Source organism: Petromyzon marinus, chromosome 4 (genome assembly GCF_048934315.1).
Source record: "Petromyzon marinus isolate PM22_M1 ecotype Great Lakes invasive population chromosome 4, UKy_Petmar_22M1.pri1.0, whole genome shotgun sequence".
NCBI classification, from domain to species: domain Eukaryota; kingdom Metazoa; phylum Chordata; class Hyperoartia; order Petromyzontiformes; family Petromyzontidae; genus Petromyzon; species Petromyzon marinus.
In genome coordinates, this window is record NC_133670.1 from 17,153,747 (window position 1) to 17,164,058 (window position 10,312).

A 10,312-nucleotide genomic window follows, 5' to 3' on the forward strand; every position below is an offset into this window, starting at 1 on the left:
CAGATCTCTCCCATTCATCCTCTCTTCCATCTCGCTCCTCCTACCCCCCCCCCACGCGCCACGTGTCACGTGTCTGTGTAGTGGGTGAGTACGGTGGGATTCGGGGGTGAGGAGGAGCTGTGTCTGGCTCATCTGGGAGCGACCCGCGTGAAGTCCGAGGTGAAGGCGCTGGCTCAGCGCTGCCTGCAGCTCGGGGAGGATCAGCGCGAGCGCAAGCGGCACCAGGCCGAGACTGAGCGCGAGCTCAGCACGTGCCGCCTGCTCATGGCGCAGGTGAACCGGGCACCCGGCACCTGTCCTCATCCTGGCGTCATCCCATCATTGTGGCACCCGTCGTCTTCCCATCATCATCCCGGAGTCATCCCGGTAGTCATCACGGTGTCATCCCTTCATCTTGTCACCGATCATCATCCCGTCATCCTAGCACCCACCGTCATCGCGGCATCATCCTATCCTGGCGAACTGGGCACTTAATTAGCCAGTCATGATGAAATAACGATTGATAACGATGGCTAATAATAATGATGACCCCAGCAGCGATTGTTAATTGTTAATGATGCTGCTGTAGAAGATGATGATGATTATAAAATATTTTGGTATTATTTAAGCGATGATGGTGATGATGATAACAATGACTGACGACGATACTGACGCTGATTAAGCTATTGGTGGCAGTTAAGTGGCACATGTTACGATGATAATGATGACTGATTGGCGGTGTAATATGATGGGCGATTGAGGTTGCTCATTGGTTGACGACGGCGATGACAAAAATGTTCACCGATGGTGACAATGATTGACGATGAACAATAACGATGTTGACGACGTTTGGTCACTGATGATGCTGACGATGATGCTGACGATGGCTGGCGTGCTGCCATACTCAGCTGGAGGCGAGCGTGGGTTCGTTGACGGAGGCGGCGCGCGTCGAGGAGCTGAAGAAGCGCAGACTCGAGGAGACGTGCGAACAGCTGCAGCAGGAGCTCGTGCGGCTGCGCACGCAAGGTGGCACCAGCCCCACACACGCGCGCACATGTACAGCATTAGCATGCTGTCGGGGCAAGTGCTGTTCGCGAGCACCTACGAAGGCCGAAACCGCATCATACCTAGCTGCCTTCGTCTCCCGAGTACTATTGTTTACACATCGCACCGGGTACTCATTTAAGGCTGAGTCGACTTAGGGGAGGGCGAGGAAATGTTCAAATATTCGTCACTGTTGTTGGCCATGTGGGGGAATTGAACTCGGGTTGCCAGGTTCGTAGCAAAGCACGCATACACATACGCGTAATAAAGGTCAAGTTTATTTTGTTTCTGCATTTGAGAACTCGAGGGACCAGGAGGAATCTCCTTTTCAAGTGTGACCTGAGTAGAGGTCCCGACTCACAATAATAAATACTTATTAAACTAAACTATTTTTTATTTTACCAGCTATATCGTTTTTTTTCAGAAGCGACCTGGTAACAAATGATAGCTCACGCGGAAATTTATAGCAGGCAAATACTCTAAACGCACGCTGATTCTAAATGGGAAGGGAAAACCCCAAGGACCCAGAGAAGAATCTACACGACCACGGGCAGAACAAACTCCAAATATACAGCAGGCGTCAGGGTTGCGGTCGAACCCACGACCTCCTGTATACCTGTCGAGTTAGTTAACATTTCGTCCTAATGCTTTTTTTTAAGACGACGTATGGCCAAAACCAATGACCATCTATTTTAGCCATGGGAGGAATCCGGAGAACCACGCACCTTGCTTAACCTCCCGATCACCCCACTCAGCCACCACCACTCCAGCTGCAACCAACACTGCACCCCACTGCTGCTGCTTACTCTCCACCGATGTTTTTGTATTGCAGAAAAAATGCACGAGATGTCCTTCAAGGACAAAGAGAAGAAGCACTTGAGCATGATAGAGAAGGCCAACGAGATGAAGGTGCATACGTACACACATAGACAAAGACCTCCCCATATAGCCTTTAACAAACAGATTGTTGGGGCAAGTGCTCTTTGCGAGCACCTATACGAGGGGTGGGTGATCACTACCACCACACCTGGCCGCCTCTTTTTTCCCCAGTGCTGATGTTTATGCACCGCACCAGCAACTCGTGCAAGGCTTAGTCAAACCGGCGGAGACCAAAAACCAGTTCAGATATTTTTCACGGATGTTGGCCACGAGCTGGAATAAAACTCGGGCACCAGGGTTCGTAGCGCAGTGCGCTCGCTGCTACACTGCCGCTCGCCACATATCCCCACACATCCAAAAGAACAAATACAAAGATCCCCCTATATAGTCTGTAACGGACTGTTGGGGCAAGTGCTCACACTACACACGACCGCCTCGCTGTCCCTCCCGCAGGTGTCCGTGGTGGAAGAGCTGCGAGCTCTGGCTGAGCGACACCAGGAGCAGCTGGGACGACTCCGGCAGGAGAACGAGGAGAGGCAGCGGCTGTGTGAGCAGCTCAAGGGGTGAGTGGCAGGGGTGAGGGCTCAAGGGGGCAGTGATACAAGGGGTGAGCAGTGATGAGGACGATGGCTCACGGGTGCTACTCACTGACAGCACTTGCAAGTTGCAGGGTGGGTCCCGTTCACTTCTGAATCTCGGAACGCACAAGCGGTTACCATGGATTTTATTTAGGGAGGCATGGCGCTATTGGTTTTAAAGACATTGTACTGACTGACCTCGGATAACTGTAGTGACACAAACGCACTATGATGGCTGGCGCCAAACTATGCCACACGCCCTCCCGTACGGCCTTGTAGGAGCCTCGGTACGTCTCTGACCTGAAGACGTACCGATAAAGTTATTTTATTCTAGCTTTTCTTCCGATTCAGAGTCGAAAAGAAAAACCGATGTGTGTGACACGCGTAGTGTGAACGGGCGTCTGGAGCTCGAGCTGGAACAGATCCGAGGGGACTGCGAGCGACTCCGAGCTGCCGAGCTCGACAAAAGCAACCAGCTTCACGAGATCAAGTACGTTGCTCGAGTGTGACATCGCAAATGCACGATCCTGTTACGTGCACGCATGCGTATATACATCTACAAAACAACCGTCATTCGCCACTAAGTGGCGGTGACATCACCATGGCGCTTGTGCCAGGCTATGTGCACTTTAAGGCTGCGTGAAGTGTCAAAATATACATCACATATGCACAGCAACACACGGAGAAGGCATCGTAGACGCGATGCTGTCGGTTCCCAGGTGTCTGTGAAATTGAGTCAACACCGTTGTCAGCGTGCCCCCTCCCCCGTGACCCCTGTGACCCCTGTGCAGCGAGAAGCAGCAGAGGCTGGACCTGGCGAGACACGACCTGCGGGAGCTCGAGAGGACCGTGGTGAGGATACGATCCACCGCCCATCATCGATGATGGGCGTGGAAGTGATGATGATGATGTTGGTGCTTGTGATGATGATGGAATCGATCATTATAACAATGACAGAAATAACATTGTCGGCGGAGATGATGGCAAAGATGATGGTGTTAATGGTGGAGGAAGTGATGACGTACACGCTCATTGTGGTGGAAGTGATGATCATGATGGTGTGGAAGTGATTATTAGTTTGATGATGAGTGAATTTGATGATGGCATTGGTAATAATATTAATTATAAATGTGCTGATGATGATTTAAGTGATGTTGTGAATAGCAGTTTAGATTATGATGATATTTATAACAATAGAATACTTGATGTGTTCTGGATGCATTGGCTATGATTGTGATGATGATGTCTTTCACTCAGATCAAGGAGCTGCAGTCGCTGTACAACTTACGCCGTGCCCTCACACATGAACTCGCCATGCGCATCCGCAAGGTAGCACTGCCCTGTCGTGCGGCGCAAACTCCACGTTCCTACATCGGGGACAAGAATATCCAATTTTGTTTCGTACTATTCTGCCCGGTGCTGGCCCTATCAGGTGCTCGCTGACAACACTTGGCCGCCTCATACAGTCGTCATGTCATCCTGCCAGTCAATTCAATTTGTCATGTCATCTTGCACGTCAATTCAATTCGTCATGTCATCCTGTCAGTCCATTCTTCTCGCAGTTCCAAACACCACCAGAGCGTAGCGCTATCACCGCTATAGCCCAGGGGTCAGCAACGAAAATGACAAAGAAGAGCCATTTTTGTTCGAATTCGGTTAAGAAAAACCTAATATTTGAAGAGCCGCAACGCACGTGAACACGAGACGGTGGTCCTTGATAGATGACGTCACAAAGGAGTCCTTAAAGATCCGCCATGCACGTGAACACGAGACGGTGGTCCTTGATAGATGACGTCACAAAGGAGTCCTTAGCGAGCCGCAGGTTGCCGACCCCTGCGATAGCCGGGGCGCGTGTCACAGTTCAAAATCCCAAATTCCGATTTTAGAGCTTCTCCTCTCATTGCAACTGAAGAGGTGTGGTGTGGGGTGCGTTGTCTTTGGGCAGAGGACTGTGGAGTCGTGTGGAGCCTCCGGCAAGCGAGATCAGCGGGGCGTTGTGATCCGGGGCTCCGCAGAGGCGGAGCCCCCCACCTCCTGCGATGACACCTTCCAAATTGAGAACGTGAATAGGCTCCACAAGCAGGTGCTGTGCCCGCTCGCTCAAGCCAAATGCACCATCACCATTGTCGCCATCGCCATCGTCGTCATCATTGCAGTAATCATCGCTGCATCATCACACAGCTACCATCATAATCATCATCATCATTCTTCTCTCATCTCAATCATCACTACCTCTGTCATCATCACATCATCATTCCACCAACAACACCACCACCACCATCATATTTCTCGCTCATCATCATCACCACCACCCTCGTCGTCCCACCGGCAGCCATCATCAACACGCTTGCTCATTGATCAGACCGTGGCCACCACGGCCGCCCTCCTCCCCCTCGTCACAGATGCTAGAGACCAACATCGACCTGCGGAAGGAGGTACCGCGGCTGCGTTCGCGCGCCAGCACCGTGCAGCGTCGCGTCTCCGCGCTGAAGGTGGCGCTGCAGGAGGCCCGGGCGGCTCGGAGGGCGGCCCCCGGAGCGAGCGGCCCCGGGAGCGACGAGGCGCCGGGCGTGCGCGTCGCCTCGTCCACCGCCGCCGCCATCGTTCGCCGCATCAACTTCCCGCAGATCGGTGAGGAGAGAGGCCCCACCAGCCCCACCAGCCCCACCAGCCCCGCTCCTTCCCTCGGTCGACCAGAAATGTCAGCACTGGGGGAGACGCAAACAACCGGGCGATTGTACTCGCGTCACCATCGCCACCATCACAAGTCACAGGGACGTGCGGGCAGGGAGGGCAGGGGAGGCAGAGCCTCACCTGTCATACTCCAATGAAAATAGATGTTTCGAAAAGTACAAAAAATTATCAAATGAAATCAATATTAAGATTTTTCCACTGATGTGCATTATAAATGTCCTTTCTGTACGATTCCAAAAATTTCTATAGTAAAAATCGCCAAATTTGCGGAGCTCCGCTGCAAATAGAGGAAGAGACGAGAGGTGAGGCAGCGACGAGCTCAGCCTCCCCTCTGATTGCGCAACCCCTCAGAAACTGGATGGAGCGCGGGCAATAAGCGTGTGCCTGCTACTATCTCAGTATGTCACCAATGTAATGTTTGTAGACCCCTTCATTTCATGTTCTCGCCTTCCATACTCCAGGTAACTTATTTCACATATGTGTATAAAGATATTTAGGCTCGCTGGTGCTCGTCATGAAACTGCAATGAAAAAGCACAGGGGGAGGCAGCTATCACATCTGTCTAACACGCCCCCATGAGTGAGGACACGCCCTCTCAGTTAGGTCACGCCCCTCTCCTTGAAGCCACGCCCCCCTCAGTGTGTGACTCTGGCTCTGATACTAGCCAGTGCCTCCCCAGCCACTGACCTCACCGCACGTCATTGATAAGTCATCCATCCACCACCACCCATCCACTGCCCATCACCCGGTTGTGACGTGTGGTTGAGACCTCTGGTTGTGACATGTGGTTGTGACGTCTGGTTGAGACCTCTGGTTGTGACATGTGGTTGTGACGTCTGGTTGAGACCTCTGGTTGTGACATGTGGTTGTGACGTCTGGTTGAGACCTCTGGTTGTGACATGTGGTTGTGACGTCTGGTTGAGACCTCTGGTTGTGACATGTGGTTGTGACGTCAGGTTGAGACGCCTGGTTGTAACACCTGCTTGTGATTCCTGCTTGTGACATCTGGTTGTGACGTCTGGTTGTGACGCCTGGTTCTGACGTCTGGTTGAGATTACTGTTGTTACATTGGTTTTATAGCTTTATTTTGGTGATTCGAAAACATATGGTTAATATAAATTGTCTTATGGTTGTTGTTGTTGGCTTGCACCATATTGATTTTTGCACACAGCGTTTTAATAAGTTGTTTTTGTGTGGAATATTTGCTGGTTTATTCCAGGATGTTTCTGTTACGCGTTGTCGCTTTAAGATGTTTTGTGTTCAAATTTTGTTTGTTGCGGTTGCACCCGACTTAAGAGCCGCATTGCTCACAGGGCTATACCTCATAAATAAAACTTGAGACCTCTGGTTATGACGTGGTTGTGACGCCAGGTTGAGACGCCTGGTTGTAACGCCTCGTTATGATGCCTGCTTGTGACGTCTGGTTGTGACGTCTGGTTGTGACGCATGCTTGTGACGTCTGGTTGTGACGTCTGGTTGTGACGTCTGGTTGTGACGCTCGCTGCCCCCCCCCCCCCCCAGTGAAGCCGATCCGGCCCGGACAGAAGCACACGCCAACTCGACCCCTCGGCCAGCTACGCTCCATGTCCACCCCCTTCCTCTCCACCCTGGAGTCTACCCTCAACTCCAGCCTCGAGTTGTCCTGGAGCTCCAAGGCTGACGCCTCGCTCAGCCAGCCAAGGGACAGTCTCGGCAGGAAGGGGTGCGAACCATCAGCATCATCATCAGCATCCTTCAGCATTCATTTGATCGTCTTCAGCATCACCCTTTCATTCCGACCCCTTGCTCTGCTCTACCGATCTGAACACTCCGTGCACATCTCTGCTCTGTGCTGATGATGATGATGATGAAAGTCACACATCAGCATGGGTTACAACTGCACGGATTTTAATTGACTTTATATTTTTTACGCAATTGCTGAGCACAGGCAAAGAGGCCCAAAATGTACAGTGTGCAGCAACAAACAGCACTATCATATAGCAGTAATAGGCAATAATTTACAAATGTATTGTGTGTTGTTGTGGGGAGTGGTAGTGTAGCGGTTAGCACGCTGCGGTATGAACCTGGCGATCCGGGTTCGATTCCCGCTCGCAGCCAACACCGGTGACGATTATCTGAACCGCTCCTGGGCCTCCCTTAGGTCGACTCAGCCTCAAATGAATACCTGGTGCGTGCGATGTGTAAACATCGCCACTGGGGAGACAAAGGCGGCCGGGCGTGGTGTTGGCCACCCACCCCCTTCGTGTGCCGTGCCGGCCTTCATAGGTGCTGCTCGCTAACAACACTTACCCCTACAGTCTGTGAAGGCTATGCAGCACTTGTGACCTGCAGTGTGAGTGATTGGGTGCAGTATTGGATGAGTAGTCCTCATCATGGGAGGATGAATCAACGGTAACCATGATAGTGTAACCGTGATAAGCAGGCTAATGATCTCTGGTGAGCGAGTGTCTGCAGTGAATCGGTGAGAGCTGGATCATCAATCAACCTGCATCCTGACTCGCTGTGTCCTGCCTGTGACAACATAGGTGGGAAAAACAGCTCACGGAGAACAGCAGCGACCGATCGGCGATCCTGCACATCCCAGAAGGTGCGACCACACTCACCTCTCCTCCTCACCACTTTTATCCAAAATGCTGTCGGTGTCACGCCAAGAGATGCGAGTGTCCCTTTTGGAACTCTCTCAGTGAAGCAGTGCACGACTCTCCCGTGTTACACAGACACACACACGTGTACGTGCAGCCTTAAACAGACTGTTGGGGCAAGTGCCGTTAGCGAGCACCTTAGAAGGCCGGAACGGCGCACTAGGTGGTGGTTTAGCCAGCACTGAATGCCTTTGTCTCCCCAATGCTGCAGGTTACACACCACACCAGGTACACATTTGTTTAAGGCTGAGTCGACCTCAGGGAGTCACAGGAACCGGTTCCTATGTTTTTCACCAATTGTGGCCGTGAATCCGAACTCGGATCGCCGGGTCTGTAGCGCAGCGCACTAACCATTACTCTACCGCTCCCCGCATACACACACGTGTACACATACGCACAAACACAAGCGTACACACGCTCACACTCATGTATATGCACACGCTCACACTCACGTGCATGCACACGTGCACACACACAACGACACACGCGTCCTCGTGGGGACGTGCGTCTGATTGGCCGCTCTGTGTTTGAGCAGGAAATGAATGAGTTGGAGGCGGAGGGTGAGAGAAGTACGAAAGAGAGGAACTCTTCTGCCTCAGCGACTCAACCCGTGGGCCTGACGGACCAGGGACTCGAGCCAGCGACTCTCACGGACTCAATCCAACCCCGTAGCGTGACCTCTTTTAAAACTGGTGTGTGTGTGTTTGTGTGTGGGGGGGGGGGGTACAACAAAGTCAATGTGAAACAAACTTTAAACACATGTTAATCACCGTTCATCCGACGAAACTTTGAAGAAATTCCGCTGCTGGTGTGAAATTTGGCACCAACATTTTGTGTCTTGGCTCTTCTTCTGCTTTTGACGTGTACGGCTGGAATTCTCCGTGAAAGAAAAAAACTAAACTTGAATGCCCGAGGTCCGTGCGTCACGTGGCGGCTTCGGTTGGTGGTGTCGTTGATGCCCCTCGAGGCTTCCTGAGAAGCGTCGCTCTGGGCTAGAGCTGACTACGCGTTCTGTTGTTCGGTTACCGTCTCCGCAGTCACACTGTGGACTACCTTTGCATAATTTAGAAGTGGGACCCTGAGCCTTCAGACACTACGGGGGGTGACTCTACCCCAAATGCTCAGCTACCACAACTTTAAGGGACCAGGGACTCAATCGATGACTCTAATGGACTCTAGTCCTGGACTATTGACCATAAATCCCACCACCACCCAAGCCTTTGCTGACTCTGCAACACACAATGTAAGAGTTGAGTCAAAATCAGATGCGGGGAGAAGAGATTGACTGCTCAGTTGCTCCGTTTATAGTTCATACGCCGGCATGCGTTTCATGCAGACACATGTGCCTTTGACATATTTACCTCTCGGCATGCTGTACTGCCATTTCCTGGCCACGTTGCTGCCCAGTGTGTTTGAGAGTTAAGTACTGCGCCTGTGACCCATGCGCTTGGAGACGTGGGTTGGTGGATCATGCGCAGATTTGTGAAATTCCCAAACATGCTTGGCTGCGAAGTGCTTATCAGGAGATAGCAGTGCTGCGAGTGGGTTCGTGAACCTAGCTGTGTGGACATCTGTTATTCCCTGTCATGCGTAGCGGGTTTGCTGCTGTTTTCTCCCGCTTTGCAAAACGACTACTTAAGAGGGAATTGGCTAAACATCCCAAAGCAGGACCCACCCTGAAAACATCTTGAGACTCAGTGAGGCTTTCCTGAAAAATCGAATCATATCGCTGTCTTCACTGATTGCTGTAATTTATATGTAGTGCCCATGTACTTATGTGCAACAAAAAACTCAGGATAAATGTGAAATGGCATTTTTTTTAAATGAAGGTAGGATAGCAAGTAGGTTGCTGATGTAGATGGTGCATCAATGTTCTCGCCAATTGTATGTGTGAGTCTTGTCTGACTTTCCTTGGAAAATAAATTATTGTAAATTGTCAATAATTGTAAAACTAATTCAGAAATAAAAACAGTGTTTCTCTTCATGTAACTATTTGGATGTAAGTGTAATTCAAATAGTTCTACCGATTGCAGAGGGGTGGGCACGGTGGTTCGCGCACTGCGCCGTTAACACGGCGTGGAGAGTCCATACACCAGTGGATTTTCATGAGGCTTTACTTATTGTTTTACTTATTGCAGAAGCTCGCTAGGTGGCACTGTAAATAACACTTTAACTCGTAAGGCACGAGCTCAATTTCCAGTCAGGGTTCATCATCCCTCCAGAATGGATACAATTAGTACCACTTTTTTTTAGTAGTGACCACCTTATATCAGTAGTCACCAGGTGATGAATGCCCTGGTCACCGCCATGCGAATATGGCATTTACATCGACGGCTCAGAGCGACAAATGTAAGATTGTAGCACCGCCCAACACCTCTCTTGAAGCAGGAAGACACGTGCGACTCGATTATGAATCCAAATATGATTTTATTGCAGAAACGTTCAACACAATGAACACAAAATTCACAGTAACTTGAAGAGCCCAGCTGATACGAG

General features: G+C 51.0%; 1 protein-coding gene across 2 annotated transcripts in view; it reads left to right on the forward strand.

The window, feature by feature from the left end:
• Positions 1 to 9,805, forward strand: part of LOC116938582 (kinesin heavy chain-like) — a 33,104-nt gene extending 23,299 nt beyond the window's left edge. Inside the window, exons 17-28 of one of the 2 annotated variants that reach the window (XM_032945897.2) lie at positions 82 to 273; positions 888 to 1,005; positions 1,856 to 1,932; positions 2,356 to 2,465; positions 2,869 to 2,970; positions 3,272 to 3,332; positions 3,738 to 3,809; positions 4,426 to 4,563; positions 4,883 to 5,111; positions 6,696 to 6,876; positions 7,700 to 7,761; positions 8,352 to 9,805. In XM_032945897.2, the coding sequence (XP_032801788.2) occupies positions 82 to 273; positions 888 to 1,005; positions 1,856 to 1,932; positions 2,356 to 2,465; positions 2,869 to 2,970; positions 3,272 to 3,332; positions 3,738 to 3,809; positions 4,426 to 4,563; positions 4,883 to 5,111; positions 6,696 to 6,876; positions 7,700 to 7,761; positions 8,352 to 8,362 (1,353 nt within the window). In that variant the 3' untranslated portion in view covers positions 8,363 to 9,805. Of the gene's footprint in view, positions 1 to 81; positions 274 to 887; positions 1,006 to 1,855; positions 1,933 to 2,355; positions 2,466 to 2,868; positions 2,971 to 3,271; positions 3,333 to 3,737; positions 3,810 to 4,425; positions 5,112 to 6,695; positions 6,877 to 7,699; positions 7,762 to 8,351 lie in introns of both variants that reach the window. The other variant, XR_012931709.1, reaches the window with a different exon arrangement.
• Positions 9,806 to 10,312: the final 507 nt, after the last annotated feature.